Below are 19,725 nucleotides of genomic sequence, written 5' to 3' on the forward strand. Positions count from 1 at the left end.
TGTGACGTAAAACTTGAACTAAATTGCGCGTGATTAAAGTAGAAGTACCTGTACTCCTATCGATTCTTAGCGAAGAATTCACCTTTGTTACGCTGATTCAATGTCATCAATCGTTGAAGCAATGTAAAAATCGAAAGTTTTCCTCTTTGAATGGAAGCTACGGTAAGGGATACAGTATTCACATTTTAAGATGCACGTTAGAACGAGCTGGAAAATATATTATCGCAACAATTGTTCGTGCTATGCAATGACGATTTGTATCGCTAGTTCCTATGTTATTTCTCGGCGGACAAATATGACCGATCTAGATGGCACTTCCCGCGGACATCACATGCTGTGACGGCGGACATGTCCGCCGGGAATTTCGAGGCCTGAGCCTACATTATAAAGCTTGGCGATATACAATGGCAGATAGACGCAAACAAACATCAATGCTGACATACAAACATCAGCATTTTGAATGTAAGCAATCAGTCGGCTAGAAAGTTTGCCCCCCCGGCAATTTTCAAAACCCGGCGCCTATGATCATATAATAATATGTCAATTACGGGATTTTTGGGGTTGCAGAACACAAATTTGGAGTCAAAAACGCTCTACGGCAACAATTTTGTGAAGTGAATTTGGCATATAGATGTGACCACACTGTTTTGGACTGCGGATTTACATGAAAAGAGCATCTTATTGTCATTTTAACCTTGAAATGCATGCAGGGGAAAATGAACATGTACTTTCTCGTGTACTTCAGATCCGATGAAAACCTACTAACTAGTCTACAGTAGCCTGTACTTAGTTACTAACCTATAGGCCTACCTACTTACTAACTAATGGACGGCAACAGAGTACCCCACGGCAGATCAAAAGGTTCGAAAAACAAAAGTAAACTCTCCCAACTGGGTAAATACCTTACTTCTACACGAAGAAGATCATCAATTAGCTACAGTGACTCGAAGAGTAGCTAGTGATCCTACATGCCACTGAATGAGACGGCCGGTGAAGCACACTGGTCATTGGCACAAAGACCAAAAAGAAAGTACTTCCTCATTGGGAACACAAGCAAAGACTTTGTGTTTCTAAGCTTCCTAAAAGCTCTGACGTTCTAGCTAGGCTGTTGTTCCTTAAAGACGAAAGAAGGGAGGAAATTTGCCAGGTATGGAAATATCATTTTGGCATGGGTTTGGTATTTGGTAAGAAGAACGAGAAACAATCTGGAACAGAGAAGGAATCGTGTTAGGTTATTGTTGGAAATGCGGATATAGACCGGCATCTGAGGAACTTGTATAAAACTTGGTATCAACTGGAACTTGATTCCAGGAGTGAGAGGAATAACAGTGATTCATTTAAAAACGTTTGCGTTAGGCTACATGGAAGAAAAGCTCTAGGATTCTCTGAATATATGTAAGACTACCTCGCGGTCAATTCTCATGCATTCTAGTATCATTGACTGGGAGACAGATATGCAACATCTGAAAAATCAGTTCCAGCGAGATCAAGTAGGTTGTGCATTGGGCATAAAGATGCTATGCAGAAGAGACGGGAATTAGCTAGAGAAAAACGACACAGTGCAGCTGGTGAATAGAAACAGAAAGAGGATGTTGCTGACATTCTTAAAACAGATGAAGTTGGACTTCAGTACGGATGAAGAAACAGAAAAATACAGTGACAACTGGAGAACTTCTGAAAGGAAGAGAAAGAAAATGAATATTATGTCGCCTACGCCCTACAGCTTTAACATCTGATCGACTTTGATTGAGCTATCGCCAAAGAACAATGTTTGTGGCTGCTGTGGCTCAAGCATCCGGCATACAAGTCGAAGATACTAATATCTCAGTCACAACAGCTCATAGACTGGCTAATAAGACTAGGTCCTCTCACTCCCAAATTATCAGAGATGAGTTCCAGGCCCCTGATTTGGCAATAATTCACTGGGACGGTAAGATTCTGAAAATGAGAGGAAATGTTTCATCAGAACGGTGCTGTATATAATTCGTCACTAATAAGCTGAACTATCGTAACTCCAAAAATGCAGTTTTGAGAAAATTGAATTTTAAAGTTCACGCTGTGTTTGCTGTACATTCATTTACGATAGTTCATCGTTCTGTATCATCAAAACTAAAGTAGATAGAGTTATGATGCTTTAACAAAATAAACTGTAGTCTATAAAGATACCAAATGAATCAAAAACGCAATTTTGAAAAATTTGGACTTACGATAGTTCAGCTTATTAGAGACAATATGTGTCTGGCGTTAGTTTTGATGATCAAAGTAATGCAGAAAGGAAGCAGCTGCTGAGAGTGCCTGAGATACCAGATGGCACCAGATCATCTCAGGAACAGGCCGTAATAAAATTGGTGGACGACTGGAGAGTGAAAGGTACCATTGGTGGTATGGTGTTTGATACGACTGCAGCCAATTCAAGGAGGTGGCAAGATGCTTGTACATTACTGGAGGTAACAATTGGGAAAGCAATTTGGAACTTACTGAGCAAGAGTGGCTACAAATGCCAGTATCAGAATGGAAAAGTTTCAAAAATTCATAAGAAACTAAACAAATTCGCTTTGAATGTATAAGGGTGTTCTGACGAGAGCCACCGGAAAGCTCTCTTGTTGTGCAAAGGCACAGAGAACAGTTCTCAGCTTACAAAAAAGCTACCTTAGCCAGACTCAATTGTTAAAGAAATTCGTCAAGAATTTAGTGAATTGGGTGTTTGCATAACTCTAGTATTGTATTGATGAAATACTAGGAATTGAAATCAATTGGAATAAAACTGAAACTGAAGCATAAGGAATAGCATGCAGAAGAAACAGGGATGGATCATGTCCGAGAGTGATTAATTCAATTTGTTTGTAAATGAATTGTGTTGTTATTTCAAAAGTTTGACAATAGTTCAGGATTAATCATTCTGGGGTGAGGTATTCTTGGTCAGGTTGTTTCCATGTCTGTAAAATTTCACCATAAATTTCAAGTGGTAAAAGTTCACTTTGCAAAATTGTTGTCGTAGAGCGTTTTTGACTTCAGATTCGTGTTTTGTGACCCCAAAAACCCCGTAATCGACATATTCTATGATCACATTGCGCCAGTTAAGGGCTGTAGATTTCAATGATACTTATCTGGCCATCATTTTTTCAAAATGGCAGCAGAACCACATTTTAGCGGGAAAATTCTGAAACTCCACCAAAATACTTTTTAATAAAAGTGTAAACCCGTAATACATAGCCGCACTAGCTTCTAAAAAACTTTTTGCAAATTACACCCTAATGAAGAATCAGCAAAGCCTTATTTATGGTATATGCATTTCGCTCTACTAGTGTAGAGCATCATTAGTGCCTAAAAAGCAACACACGAAAGCATTTATTCTTGGAATATGTCTTTATGTTATATATAAAGGAACATTCTTCCTGGCAGTCAGCACAAGGTTCAGTATACTACTCACAAGAACAGCAAGCAATTGCGCTTAGCGCACGGTAATGATGTAAGGATACATATTTGATGTAGCATCTATGGAAAGACTATCCAATTAACTAAGTGTTTCTCGGTAGCCAATTGTAGCGAGAATTGACAAGCAATAGACAGGTATTTTGTCCATGAGGTTGAGCTTATCGGTATAGCACTATTAATTAATGCCACTTGCTACAATCGGCTGTCAAGAAACATATGTCTTTTTGTGCTGTTATAACTCACATGAAGTTTGATAAAATCTCTGTTCTTCCAAAAAAAAAACTGCAACTTTCGCCTTGTTGCAATACACAGCTTGAGTGCATGTGCCACCTCTCCAGTCGATGAAGTCTGCTCCTAAACGATAATTTTACCCAGTTAATAAAAATGTGAAGTGTTCAACAGCTTCTTGGAAATTGTCAATGAAAGTTAATCACAGTATTATACAACGATACAATGATAATACAAAAATACAATCATAAACATTAAAAACAAAAATTAGTTTGAATTATGCACTTTGCATAATAGACTTACAGCTTGACATCAATAAACAAGTTGTTGAGACTGAAAACATTGAAAAAAGTGAGAAACGAGATCAAAAATAAAGTTGACAAGTAGAACAAAAAAAGTTATAGAGACAAGATTAAGGTGGCATGAACAAATGACAATTAACAAATAGCAAAAATATTTGCTGAGGGGAGAAGAGAATTACGTCAACCAGTGGTTCTCAACATGGGATGAAGCAAAAAAACATAACTTGGATGACATGTTAATGCTCTGGTAGCTAGAAATGAATTTCATAACATGATGAAATAAGAGCCAAATTAGTCAGCCAAAAATACACTCTAGAAACTAAATTCAAGAAAAAAAACTTCAATTAGATAGATAGTTGTTTATTGGCCGCTGCGAAAAAGATGTACAATAAATCAAACACAATGTACAGTAAAACTATTGAAAAAATTACAATAAAAAAAACGAATACAAATGGTGATAGCATCACAGAGGCGGGAGGCTGCGAAGTGACCGTTCAAGGTCTTCAAGTCAAGCAGCCACCCTTAACTCATCAATGATAATTACAATTGGATAATTGAGACAAAAAAATAATAATAAATAAATAACAGTGAAGCTGTCCAAGATGATAAGAAATTTAAAAAAACAGTTTAGGTAGGCCAACCTAGCCTATGATACAATTGCAAGTCTGATTAGTAGATTAATTTAGCATTTGCCTAATATGAGTCAATAATTTTCTTTTTGTACATTCTTTTAAAGTTGTGAAGGAGGATTTGCGAATTCCACTGATATCCTTTTCCAAATTTTTGCACCAGAGTATGTTATAGAGCGTTGTAATTTAGTGGTTGTGTATCGATAATAATAGTAATCTAGGTTGGTCGAGTTCCGAGTAGTAAAGTTGTGAAATTCGTAGCATTTTTTAAAGTAGTTTTGAAAAGTGCCGGGTAATAAATTGGTACATAAAACTGCTAAAACTGCTAAACTGGTACATAAAATTAGCAATTTCAAAGTTGTACAGATCTTTTAACTTTAAGATATTGAGTTGTTTATAAAAGGGTGTGACATGGTCAGCCCATTTGCTTTTCGCAACAGCATTGACTGCCTTATTTTGCAAAACACCAAGCTTTCCAATATGTGTTTTGTATGACGACCCCAAATAGTCAGTCCGTATACTAGGTAAGGATGCACCAGAGGATAGTACAGCTGAAGCATAGCTTTGGTTGATAAACAATGCTTCAATTTAGAGAGTATGCCAACAGATTTGGAGAGTTTGGAAGATAGAGCATCAATATGAGGAAGAAAAGAAAGATTCTTGTCAATGCAGATACCAAGGTATTTAGCAGTGTCAACGTTTTTTAGTTGGGTATTGCCGTAAAATACTTCTACATTAGTAGATATTTGGTTGGTCTTGGGTGCAATTATTAAAAAGTTAGACTTAGAACTAGAAGCATTTATGGTGAGTGAATTGGCAGTGATCCAACGTTGGATTCCTTTCAGTTCAAGATTAATTAAACTTTGAAGACTAAATAAATTATCTGCTTTAATGACAAGACAAGTGTTATCAGCAAATAATACACAGTTAGATAGATCATTTATGTATAGGAAAAAGAGAAGCGGTCCTAATATGTTTACCCTTGAGGGACACCAAATTTTATTTCTTTAAATGTAGAATTTCCAAGTCCTATAGACACAAATTGTTTACGGTTTTTTAAGTAGGAAGTAAGTAAGGTATTGGCAAATCCTCGAATGCCATAATGATCGAGTTTGTGCAAGAGTTTTTTATGATGAATTGTGTCAAAGGCGTTTTTAAGATCTAGTAAAACAAGTCTAGTCAATTCATTGTTCTGCATTTGCTCATATGAGGAGGTAATAAAGACAAGAGCAGCATGACTCATTGAATGGTTAGTACAAAAACCATATTGAGTAGGAGTTAAGATCGAATGCTTATTTATAAATGATGTCAATCGTTTGAACATTAACTTTTCTAGAATCTTTGAAAAGCATGAGAGTACAGAGTATGTCCTCTAGCATGAGAGAAGAGAGTATGTCCGCTAACATGAAACAAGATTATCCATCGTCAACTGAGCTAAAAACAAATTTAAGCAACCACATGCTCTCTTTGACGCTTCACCATTCTGAACCACATCATAACATGCTTATCAAAATAACAGAAAAAAGGAAACGTGCAAGCTTTAGGGCCGCTAGACAAGACACCACCGTATCAAATAAAAATAAGGACTTTAACTCAACATGATGTTTGAAGCATGTATAAACACACGCTTGACCTAATTTTTGGTTACACAAACAGCAGGCCTCGAAATTCACGGCAGACATGCAACACGTGATGTCCGCGGAAAGTACCATCTAGATCGGGCATATTTGTCTACCGAAAAACAACACAAGAACTAAAAATACAAATCATCATTGCATAGCACTAACAATTGTTGCGAGAATATACTTCCCCATGCATTCTAGGGCACATCTAGAAAATGTTCATGCTGTATTCCTTAGCTTCCATTCAAGCAGGAAAACTTACAATTTTTACAATGTTTCAACGATGGATGATATTGAATCAGCGTTAACTATGGCCACCTGGAGATGCGGCCTGATTTGTCACATTTTGCAGATTTTGATTACAGCTACTGCTAGTGTCTGACTGACATTTTCTGAGATGTCTCTACTTTTTGTCGTCTCTTAATGATATAAAAGCTTTTTGTCGCCTTGGGGAAGCATTAGCAAATGAGAAAAAGTAAACTGAAAAACACTCAATCAGACTGTTATTGAAAAATTAACAGTCTGACTAAAATCTTTGAAATCAAATTATCTTTGTTTTTTAACACCTGAGGACGTTAAACCTTTTATGTCATCTGGGTAAAACAGTAAGGAAAGCGTAAGAATTTAATTTTTAGGAAAATTCATTTAAACATTTGTCCAAAGTTGGCAAAATCTGGAAATTTCTGCACAATGTGACAAATCAGGCCGTATCTTTAGGTAGCCATGGCGTAACAAAGGTGAATTCTTCGCTAAGAATCGATGGGAGTATGGTAGTTGTACACTAATCATGCGTAACTTGGCTCAAGTCTTACATCACAATGTCTGGTATTGATCTCCGAGTAATATTAATAGGGCAAGCTTGGTTACAAAATTAGATTATACGAGTAGGCTATTACGGCAAGATGTAGCAAAATTTGTTAAGTTTTGGTATTACAGTAACAATAAAAAGGACCAGGAAAAAGTGAGAATGAGGACGATGAACCTACTTGCTCTTCGTCACTTTTGCTCACAAGACACACAAAAATAAACCTAAAGAAAAAAGCTTAGTGAAACTTGGCACAGCAGAAAATAACAGCGTTGGTGTAGAGGTTTTTCAACTCTGCCCGAGCGTTGTGAAGCCACACAAAGTTAATTAGTTATGCAAAGCCTCTTAGAGTGACTTCGCTGAAATTTTAAAAATCCTTCTAAACAACAGCTATAGTTCCCAAATGACGAAAAATTATCGTTAAACAATCGACGTTAAAACTGGTGTGTCCGCCATAAGACTTAAATAATTGTCCGCTGAGATAGCTGCTCAGACCGGACAGGCAGACACGTTTGTCCACCGTCAACAACAACGAATTTTGAGGCCTGCAACATGGTGGTCATTTAAAACACTTTGTAGAATTTTGTTGGTGCCAGGTGTTTAAAGTGTTCCATTTGTTGGTGAAAAAAATTTTATGCAAAACATTTTTCAAAAATTTTCTTGTTTGGACGTAGCTCAAGCCCCCTTATTTTGTTGCAAGGGGGCAAATGGCTCCAACGTCCAGATATCAAGAATCGCAAATAGTAGAAGCTTGATTTAATACAAACAAATTTATTTTCACACAAGTCAGTTCAATCATAAACAGCTAAAAATCGATTTCGACAAGCTAGCAGCTAGATCATCTTCAGTTAAGCTGAAAGCAAACAGCACAAATAATCAAAGTGCAAAAAAATGAAAAACGTTTCACTCTTGCTACGTTAAAGAATAGATGGAAAAGACTAGCAACCAAAAGACAAATAAAATGAAAAATGGCACAAAAGAGTATTGCATAAAATTGTACCATCAGCCTAACTAGGAAACAAACAACACGCAAAATTTTGTTTATATTGACAAAAAGGATGAAGTTTGCGCTTTAACCAGTCACTATTTAGCGTTGCAACGTTAAGTCACTAAGGAGGCATGCTGCCAAACCTTGTGTTCAACAATGAGAAGAAATTTGATGTCCAGCATCATTTTAACAGTCAGAACAATCGTGTTTGGTTAAGAGATGGTGACCCAGGTAGACAAGAGGCAGCATCAGTGATGGTGTGGGCCACAGTCACGAATCAGGAAGGAGTCCATTGACTTTTGTGCCAGACCAAGGAGAGAAATTGAAATAAGAAAACTACCGAAATGATATTCTTGAGGGTTTATTGTTGCCTTGGTCAAAGAAACACTTCAAAAAACGTACTTGGTGATTCCAATAACCTGTTTTTCCTAAATATCTATTAATTTGACAACAATAACATAGGTCAACAAAAAATTTTTTTTATAAAGGCGCGACATGTGAGGGTCATTTTAGGTTATTTCGAGGACCCTGATTCCGAAAATGCACTTGTTTTTTTTTTCATGACTGTTATGTATTTTAGTTTATTTGCATTGAAACGATGTACTTTGTTTTCGTTTCCCTCAGGTCTTCTCTTTTGCTTAGTATTCATCCGCCTGCTTTTGTTAATTGGCACTTCTCGCTTTGGGCTTACTTTGCAGGTTTCACACTATATCTTGGTTGTGCAATTTTATAATAAAACAGAATTCCAGTATGACTCTGATTGAATGAGCTAAGAACACAACAGAGTTATTTGGCGACGAGGATGGGATGCTGAACGTCTGAACGAGAAACTTACAGTGGTACGCAGAAGTGTTCAGTTTTAGTCCCTACGAGTTTTACTTTCTACAAGTTCTAGTTTTTTTAAAATTATTTACAATATGGACAAGGTGGTTGAATTAATGCAGTCGCAGCTAGAACATATGCGACAACAAATGCAGCAACAAGAAGAACAGGCGCGACAACAAAGGCAGCAACAAGAAGAACAGGCGCGACAACAAAGGCAACAGCAAGAAGAACAGGCACGACAACAAATGCAACAGCAAGAACGTCATCATGAAGAACAATTGAAGGAGTTAATTTCAGCCCTCAAAATTCCATGCGAATCAGAAAACCAAAATCGATTATTTCAAGCCATTCCAAAATTTTGTGAGTTTGATTCAACTTTAGAACTTTGGACTGATTATTGGTCACGTTTTTGCACATTTGTAAAAGCACAGTCCGTTCCTGATGATAAGAAGGCTCAAGTTTTCCTCACTAACCAGTCAGCCAGCATCTACAAGATGATCCTCAATCTGGCCGCACAAGAGTCTACAGCAAAGCCAATCAATGAACTTACAATGGAGGAAATTTCGAATTACATGAAGGCACAGTTCGATCCTAAGCGCTTCGTTATTCGTGAACGATTTCGCTTCTGGAGCAACTTGAAGCGGAAACCAGGTGAGACTGTTCCAGAATTGGGTGCACGAATAAGGCAAGCCGCTGCCACGTGCGACTTTTCTTCTATTACTAATTCTTTAGATGAAGCTTTGCGTACTTGTTTTATGTGCTCGGTAGGAAACGAAGCAGTTCTTAAAGCTCTCTTTAAAATTAAACCTGACAATCTTACTTTTTCACGTGCTCTTGAAATAGCCATAGAAACTGAAGACGCTGCAAAAGTGGCTAAGGAGACGGTGTTTGGTACTGAACCGTCGGTGGTACATAAAGTTAAAGGCACCGATAGACGATATTCTTTCAAGAAAGCTACAGTGGCCAGTGCTAATGCGAACAAGCAAAGTAAGTGCTATCGATGTGGTAAATCTAATCACCTTGCTAACAACTGCAGATTTAAAAATGCGGTCTGTCATTTCTGTAAACTTACAGGGCATGTACAATCCGCATGTCGTAAAAAAGCCGCACAAGTTCATTCTTCTAAGGTCAACTGCATACAGGAGGTAAATACTGTTCATAATTCGTAGAGTAAAGTTCCTAAACTCGAGGTTCAAATTTTTATTAAGTCTTTTCCCGTCTTAATGGAACTTGATACAGCTACAGGGGGAAATTTCATCTCTTCTGAAGTTTGGTCGCAGCTAGGCAAACCTATCCTGCAGACTCCGCAGCTACATTTTCAGTCGGCAAGTAAGCACTCGATGCCTATTATTGGATCTTTCACTGCCGAGGTGAGCTGCAACAAATCGGGAAAGACGACCACAGTTCAATTTATGGTATGTGAAATCCCTAATCTTAACTTATTAGGGCGTGATGCTATTCAAGCACTAGATATTTCGGTAGATAAGTTCTTTTCTTCATCTTTACATGCTATTCATCGTCACAACGACATAGATTTTGACTTGCAAAAATCATGTTCCGAGTTATGTGACCAATACGAAGACTTATTTAAACCTGAGTTAGGTTGTCTTCAGGATTACGAATTAGAGATTGAGTTTAACTCTGATTGTAAACCAGTGTTTTCAAAGCCCAGACCAGTGCCTTTCGCCATTCAAGAAGACTTAGCTCTTGCCTATGACGCCGGCATAGAAAAAGGTATCTGGACACCTGTACAATTTCGCGACTGGGGAACTCCTGTAGTACCAGTTCGCAAGGCTTCTACCGAAGGTAAGAAATCCAAATTAAGGGTTTGTGGTGACTATTCTTCGACGGTTAATCCACAACTTAAAACTCACAGGCACCCTTTGCCTCTTCCAGAGGACTTAATGCGTAAACTAGGGGGTGGCCACGGATTCACTAAGATTGACCTGGCAGATGCTTATAACCAGATTAGGTTAGGTCCAAAGAGTCGAAAAATATTGGCATTAAGTACCCATAGAGGGGTTTTATTGCAAAATGTTATGCCGTTTGGCATCTCTTCTGCCCCAGGCCATTTCCAAAAGATAATGGATGATTTAACCAGTGACCTTCCAGGTGTAGCAGTCTACCTGGATGACATTTTGATAAGTGGAGCTACAGCGGAAGAGCATTTCCAGAACCTTAAACGACTACTCGATCGTTTATCTTCGAAAGGTCTTAGATGTAGGAAGGAAAAATGTAGATTTGCCCAGGCAAATGTCGAGTACTTAGGTCATGTTCTTTCTAAACAGGGGATTTCAAAGGGTCCTAAAGTCGATGCAGTACTGAACATGCCTGCTCCTTCCAATGCTGGTACCTTACGTTCTTTTCTGGGGTCGGTTCAATTTTATTCTAAGTTTATGCCCCCAGAATTTTCTACGGTAGCGCAACCGTTATATCATTTAACCAAGAGTGGTGTTCCTTGGAGCTGGGAACACAAAGAAAAATGCGCTTTTGCAAAATTAAAAACGTTTTTTTCCGCAGAAGATGTTCTCGTACACTTTAACCCGTTGCTTCCTTTAGGAATTGCGTGCGACGCATCAAGCGTGGGCATTGGCGCCACACTGTTTCACCGCTCCCCGGACGGAAGCGAGAGGCCAATAGCAAATGTGTCGAAAATCTTGACGAAGGCTCAAAGAAACTACAGCCAAATCCAAAAGGAGGCTTTGTCCATCATCTTCGCTTTGAAGAAATTTTATCAGTACCTCTACGGTAGGAATTTTATTTTGGTAACGGACCATAAGCCTTTACTTTCACTTTTTGGTCCAGATAAACCTACCCCTTTGCTGGCGGCTAACCGGTTAGCACGCTGGGCGTTGTTTTTGAGTCAATTTAGTTATACTATAGAGTATCGCAAAACAACGCATCACCAAAATGCTGACGCCTTGAGCCGTCTTCCGTCCAACGATGACACAATTTTTGATGGGGAGGAAAGTGCAGATGATGTTGATATTGTCTGCGCAATTGATACGTTGGATTCGCAGGTTAGTCATTCCGATTCTTCTACTTTGCGCAAGGAAACTTCCAAGGATCCAGTCTTGTCTAAAATCATTCGCTTTACACAAGAAGGATGGCCTGCGAAATCAAACTCTAACGATCCAATCGAACAGTTTAGAAGAGTTGCTGATTCTCTAACAACATGTTATGGTTGTTTATTATATGGTTCTAGAGTAGTTATTCCTTTTAAACTCCGCAATGATATTCTTTCTCTTTTACACGAAGGTCATTTCGGCATGCAGCGAATGAAACAACTGGCCAGGACAGCAGTCTACTGGCCCAATATCGATGCGGACATTGTCGACCTCTGCCGAACATGTAGCCTACTAGGCTACATGTGGTGAGCATCAAGCTGCACCAAGCAAGGCTCCTATCCACCCATGGATAGCTCCAGAGAAGCCTTGGAGTCGAATTCATGTCGATCACGTTATTAATTTTTTAGGTCATAATTGGCTTATTGTTACCGATGCTTATAGTAAGTATCCTTCTATTCACCCAACTTCTTCCGTATCGACGTCTGTTACTATTGATCTTTTAGAGCAGGATTTTGCCCATTTTGGATACCCCCACTCCATTGTCTCAGACAATGCGACTACGTTTTCTTCAGAAGACTTCAAGAATTATTGTAAAGCTAGGGGTATAGTCCACATCACTGGGGCACCATACCATCCAGCTACGAATGGTGCTGCCGAGCGTTTGGTGCGCACTTTCAAGCAGGCGTTGAGAAAATCGTCGTTACCGCCTAAAAGTGCCACCACTCAATTCTTGATGCAGTTTCGCCGTACGCCTAATGCCAGTGGTTACTCTCCCAGTGAGTTATTAAACCACCGACAACTACGTACTAAATTAGATATTTTACTTCCTTCCTCAGCTCAGATCACGAAACCATCGACGAGTCCTTCGCCTCGGAAACAAAACCGGAAAACAATTAACTTCGATGTTGGTGATCCTTGTTATGCTTTATACTTTGGTTCCAGGCAAAGCCGAAGCCCTCGGTGGGTTCCTGCCGTCGTGGTGAAGCGACACGGGAGTCGTAGTTTGCAGGTTCGAGTGGACCCTCCTCGAGGTCCAATATGGAGACGCCATATCAACCAGCTACGTCCGCGTTACATCTCGCCGGAAGACGGGGACCCAGGGGAGACTACTTTCACGTCGTCATCGACAGCTGACGAGTTTCCAGTTCCATCGACGCCGATTGCGACCGAGGATTCATCGACGCCGACAGCGACCGAGGATTCATCGACGCCGATTGCGACCGAGGATTCATCGACGCCGATTGCGACCGAGGATTCATCGACGCCGATAGCGACCGACGATTCATCGACGCCGACAGCGACCGAGGATTCATCGACGCCGATTGCGACCGAGGATTCATCGACGCCGATAGCGACCGACGATCCATCATCGTCATCGCATCAAGAACAAACATTAAGGCGATCAAAGAGAAGACGCCAACCACCTCTTCGTTATGGGTGGTCATAAATTTTATTGGGGAGGTGTTATGTATTTTAGTTTATTTGCATTGAAACGATGTACTTTGTTTTCGTTTCCCTCAGGTCTTCTCTTTTGCTTAGTATTCATCCGCCTGCTTTTGTTAATTGGCACTTCTCGCTTTGGGCTTACTTTGCAGGTTTCACACTATATCTTGGTTGTGCAATTTTATAATAAAACAGAATTCCAGTATGACTCTGATTGAATGAGCTAAGAACACAACAATGACCAAGCTGATTCTGCGGTTGATCAATGTAGGAACCAGTTCAACATTCCGACGCTCGTCGGTTGGAAACCTTAAGCTTTTTTCAAGTCCTTGCAAATTTCCGAATTTAGTTATTAGTCCCTTTGTACTGCACCATAAAGCTTTCAAAAATCAGTACATCGTTACTGTTCCCAGTCTTTGAAATGTGTGGAGCTGACCTTGAAGATGTCACGGTTATTATATGGCTCCACGAAAGAATATGATACCTTCTCTAGAATGTCTGGTTATAAATATAAGATTTGGTCTGGTTTTATAATTAGTAATTTTCTCAACGCCTAAAAGAAAAGAAAAAGTGTTGATTAATATGTTCCTTTGTACTATACATTGGGAGGGCAAATTTAGGTTCCATTAACAATATGCACAGTTACAGATGCAAAATCATCAGATACAGTGAAAGTTTTTTTATATTCATCATAATATATACAATCCTAACAGAAAATCAGTTTTTTCTCGAAATCTGAATTACAGACCACTTTGGGGGAGTAAAATTTGGAACAGCATTTTTTTTTACATTTTTTTGACCACATTTGTCTTTGACCTGTGGTACAAGGTGTGAAAAAGAATAGTGTTAAAGTTATGTTTGAAAAAAAGCTTATATATTACCCTATTCAGAACACTGTCATTTTATCTGAGTTTCAAACAACTTAAACATGTAACTGGAGCTTTTATCTTTTTTTGAAAAATGGGCAAAGTTACACCAGTGGGCAAAGTATTCCCATGTTATGGGTTGTTGTGCGGCAGGTACAAAGGGGTGTCTTGATTTCAGTCGCTGCTTTATAGGTAGTGGTCGCTTGAATGTTGCATAGAGGGGATGGTCGGGGTCAAGAATGCGGCGAGCGAGAGAAATTGAGGCTCCTTTATGTCGTAGCTCAGTGGGTTGGATGCCTGCTAGGATGGGTAGGTAGTCCGTCGTAGTGGGACGTAGGCATCCAATCACAGTATGCAGTGCGTCGTTGATGGCGGTATCAATGTGGTGGGTGTGAGAACTATGACACCAGACTGGTGCGCAGTTCTCAGCAGTGGAAGGAACAAGGGCTAGGATAGCTGTACGAAGAGTTTTGGCACCAGCTCCCCAGCCGGAACCCGCCAATCTCCTCAAAAGTGCTACGTGTGTAGATAGTTTTTTTGCGCAGAGACTCCTGGTGCAGACAGTATGTGAGTGACCTGTCCAGGGTTCGTCGTCATCGTCGTGTGAGACTCTGGGGCCGAGGGTCTATTCTTTTACCACCAAAGATTCACGATGTTCCCGGACTACACTGGAAGGCTACTGGAGAGCAGCCAGTCTTTGGTTTCATCATCCATGACACGCAGACCTTCCACTCCATTAGGTGGCTTGAAGATGGTACAGTCATTGATGATGATGCGGTCTGTTCCTTGGCACCACATTCACAAGAGGAGGAAGAGGCCATTCCCCATTGGCGCATGGTTGAGCGGAAAAGCCCGGCGCTCGTACAGAAACGGTTGAGGCGCACTCATGTCTGTCTTGGTAGTGTTAGACAGATGGGGCGTGTGTCGGTGATGAACGAATAAAGCCTGGTGGCGGTTGACTTCCATTCAGAACTCCATTTGTGGTTCGCCCAAGCAGCCGCAGAAATGTTCGTACATCAGCTTTGTTGATAAGAAGTTGAGCGGCTGGCACGAATGAGTGTCTTGATTTCAGTCGACGAGGGTGTTTGTTTGGGAGAGCAGATATCTTGTGGTGGAGAAGGTGGTTAGGCTCCAGTGCCCGTCGAACGAGGGACAGAGTGGCTTCTTCGCGATGAAGCTCAGCAGGTAAGATGCCAGCAAGAATGGGGAGATTGTCCAATGGTGTGGGACGCAGGCATCCGGTCACTGTGCGCAGGGCGCTGTTTATGGCAGTAAGCACTGCGGCACCAAACAGGTGCACAGTACTCTGCTGAAGAGTAGACAAGGGCTAAGGCTGCTATACGCAAAGTGTCAGCCCTCGCCCCCCAGCTAGAGCCTGCAAGGCGCTTGAGTAGCGTAGCGCGGGATGTGAGTTTCTTGCGCAGTGACACCAAATGGTGGCGGTATGTGAGTGATCTGTCCAGTGTTACCCCAAGATATCTTGGTTCGGGGCAGAAGGACAGAGATTTTCCGTTGTTCTGGACATGTAGCTCACAATCAGCTTTCCGATTATGGTGGAAAGCTGCTGCCACAGTTTTGGTTTCGCTGAGTTTCAGTCGCCAGTTCTGGAGATAGGCTGAGATAGTTTCCATGTCCTGGCTCAATAGTCCGGTTGCCAAATCCAATTTTTTGGCTGAACCTGGAAATTTTATGCAAAGCTTTTTTTTTATTGATTTTGGTAGCCTAGAGTCTACTCTTTCAGAATCTGCCGGGTGCACTCCGCGCATCCTTAAGCGTTTTGAGAAATTCAAGATGGCGTCCAAAATGGCTGCCGTTTCAGATAACTCCCTATAACTCAGTTAGTATTTGACCTAGGATGATAATTTTGGTGTCTAACCATATGTTTTGAGGGGCAAGGAATACATTGAAACTATTTATTTGACTAGTTGGGGATTGCATCATGTAGAAATGCAATAATGCCGCCAATAGGGCTGCCATATTACAAAATTCAAACAAAAACAAACAAATTCACTTGTATTTGGTCTAGAATGATAATTTTGGTGTCTATCCATATGTTTCGTTGACAGGGAATCCATTTAAGGGATTAAAACATTTGCATATAAATTATATCACAGCGAAATCCAAAATGGCTGCTGATATATTTGCTGAATACTTACTGTAAATTTCTTAATCTCGAACTCCCACTATGTTATGTAGTCACTTTGCTTTCTGACTGATAAGCGCAAACTTGCGTCTCAGCAGGCTTGTAAGAAATGTCGTAAAATAAGTATAAAGAAATAAGTATAAGAAAAGTAAGTAGACAAGAAAGTGTTCTTATAACGAGGTATTACGCTTTAAGCGTTCAGCTGTGAAAGCTGCAACAATGGAACGATCCTGTCTTGGCATATCTGATGCATCAGACGGTTTGGTACAAGTAGTTGTCGATACTTTTGATGCTGAAATCTCGTCGCAAAATGGAAAACTTGCCACCCACTCGTTAGCTGTTCTGGTTACACATCCTGAATCACCATCTGATGCTGATCGATACCATAGAGAGACAATCCCACGAATTTCAAAGGAGGAGATGTCGGAGGCAATAGAATGTGATGTCACTATACAGAGATACAATGGTTCCAAGAAACCAAAAATGCCCGAGAGTGTTGCTGTTTGAACAGTTCTCTCACTTAAGTTACTTGAGCAACAGGCTACTCTAAAACAAAGAGCGAACGAAACTGACCTCGCCTTCTTTCAGGATGTTCAGAAACAGAACTGTCCCAAGTACAATGGCTAAAACACAGCTCTTACACGCAATCAAGGCCTAACAGAACAACCTAAAACTAAGACGGCATACCTGCCTTTGATTGATCCTGTGCCATCCCACCCAGATACAATAATGACAGCAATGGTGGAAGCTCAAAAGGTGACACATAATGCTGACCAAAAGTTTGTGTTATTTACCTGTGACTTACAACTATATAAAGTTGCATTACATGTGAAGTGGGCTTACCCAGAAAGGTTTTCAGATGTCATCCCGCGCTTGGGTGGTGTGCACTTTTTGATGAGTTTCATATACTGCATCGGGGCTCTGATGGAAAACAGTGGACTGGAGGAAGTTCTGAGTGATGTGTTTGGAGGAGTCGCAAAAATGTTGACTGGAAAAAATTTCTGCAGAACGTTCGAGCATTGAGAATGCTGGCTGAAGAAGTTCTTCGAGGAGTACTTGATTGAAATACACTTGAGTCAAAGGAGGATTTCGTGGAGGTCTTGGAGAACATAGCCAAAAGGAATAAGACTGCCAAACTATGGGTGGACATGTTGATCAAACCAGTGTTCCTTATCACGAGGTTTGTCCGAGCTGAGCGGGAGGCTGATCGGCTGTTGCATCTTGAGGCATGCAAACAAATGCTTCCCTATTTCTTTGCCGCTGGTCATGTGCATTATGCATGTTATAGGATGTGCTACCTAAGGGCAATGGAAGCTCTCCCAGAAGAGGTACTAGTCCGGTTCATGAAAGGGGAGCATGTGATGAGGCACCTGCGTGGACTATGGAATGGCCTATGGAGTAGGGTGGCTCGTTTTTGAACTTTTTTTTTTTAATTCTCTCGAGGTAGTGGGGAAATGGTGCCAATGAGTGAGAAAACGCTCATGACAAAGTTTGAGATTCGTAACAAATTGTCTTTAGCCTCCTCATGGGGCTCAAAAATCGAAAAATGGGGTCAAAAACGCAATTTTTCAAAAAATTAAAAAAAATATTTTGCAAAAATATTTTTAGTTTGGGTAGATACAATATTGTTTAGATATATCTAATTAACCTAAGAAAAAAAATTGGAGTCATTTGAACTATTCCTTCAGCTTCCTCACAGCTTCTGAAAATTTCGCATTTTGCTGAAAATTTCGCATTTTTGTGTGTGGTTACATAATTGCGTTAGACATTTTGCCTACTATAAAACGTCATTGCATATCTCTTTATAGACCTGCCCGGAGCTGTTGCGTCATTTTTTAATAAAATTGGGTTAATTTGGTAGGAAAAAGTGACGTCTTCTAATGAATTTACTTCACTGACGAAGCCATGGCTGTCACAACGAAAGCTTAGACAAAAAATTGAAATAATTACTATCAGTGGCACTTACTAACTAAAGGTTACAATAGCACACCACAACAGCATCACAATCAACCTATTGCTTACTTTGTTAGCTAATATGGCGTGACTTTTTGTAAAAACACATATTGTTGACGTTGACCCAGTTCTTCTTGTTTGAGCAGGAAGAGTAGGTTAGTTAGTAGGTTGGCTACTAACTAACTAACTAACTTAGTTATTTTACTGGTTCAACTGACTGCAAAACAGTTATAGTTGTACTAACGTTTCAAAATATGAATTCTTATGTGTTTGCAGTTTGCTATGTGTATAAAGGCCTACGCTTGGTTCTTGTAAAAATTTTAAAATGATGAGCAAATTAACCAAGAAAAGTACTGAGTGTCCTGTATTTGGACAGCCAAACTCTTTGCCAGCTACTGTATTGCCAAACTACGAAGATGTCATTAAAGCATGCCAGTTTCAAAAAATGTCTTTTCTGGAATCGTCATCTAAAAAACCGGCCTTCTCAGGAATTTCTGAAATAGTCACTAACTCAGTAATGAAAATATGGGAGTCAGCTTCTATCCCCATTGTTTCAAAAAACCGTGTCAAGGATATGTTAAATACTTACCATGCACAGCTCAAGAAATTCCAGAAAAATTATCCATTCAGAGCAGAAACTCCTTTGTACCAAGACAAACTACAAAATATTCAAAATCAAGGAAAGAAGCTTTTTGATATTGCTGCATGTAAATGTTTGGATTTTACATTTTGCACATGTTCTGCTTCTAAAAAAGTGCCCTGCAAGGAGCAGGACTTCTTGATTGACCAGCGCACGAATAGAAAAATGATTATTTTTGGTATTGACAAACTTGAAACTATCAGAGTTAGAAAAATGAATCAGCAGAAAAACAAACGGAAACAGTGCCAAGCAGCACAGACAAATCAATACGTTGAACGCAGGATTGAACTGGCTTCATCATCGTCTGAATGTGACACAGACAGACACATCAGTAACATGTGAAGATAGTGATGGATTAACTTGTGAAGAAGAGCTTGCTCACTCTGAGAATATTTTCGATAAAAGCAACCAAAGGAGGAATCAAAGTCTCTCATCTGTAGCTCAAGTGTGCGACAGAGCAGGACAGCAGGTGTGTCTGATAGAACAGCTGCCTTTATTGCAGGCTCATTGTTGCTGGACATTGGGGTGATAAGTGAAAATGATGACAGCTCTGTTATAGATCGACATAAAATTTGTCGAGAAAGAAAAAAGGTCCGCAGAGAAGCACAAAGCTCCAGTGATGCAGATTTTGTTTCCCCATTTGCCATTTATTTTGATGGGCGCATTGATGAAACACTTACAAATGTAAGAAAAAGCAACAAGTTTTCAAAATCACTGGTTAAAGAAGAACATATATGTATGTTGCAAGAGCCTGGATCAAAGTTCATTAGCCATGTCA

General features: G+C 40.0%; 1 protein-coding gene across 4 annotated transcripts in view; it reads right to left on the reverse strand.

The window, feature by feature from the left end:
- The window catches only part of LOC145767516 (vam6/Vps39-like protein), a 178,973-nt gene that overhangs the window by 110,380 nt on the left and 48,868 nt on the right, over positions 1–19,725 (reverse strand). For all 4 annotated transcript variants that reach the window (XM_082579352.1, XM_082579353.1, XM_082579351.1 and 1 more), the window contains exon 4: positions 3,679–3,789. In XM_082579352.1, the coding sequence (XP_082435478.1) occupies positions 3,679–3,789 (111 nt within the window). The remainder of the gene's footprint in view (positions 1–3,678; positions 3,790–19,725) is intronic.

Source organism: Aplidium turbinatum, chromosome 3 (assembly GCF_918807975.1).
Source record: "Aplidium turbinatum chromosome 3, kaAplTurb1.1, whole genome shotgun sequence".
Lineage (NCBI taxonomy): Eukaryota > Metazoa > Chordata > Ascidiacea > Aplousobranchia > Polyclinidae > Aplidium > Aplidium turbinatum.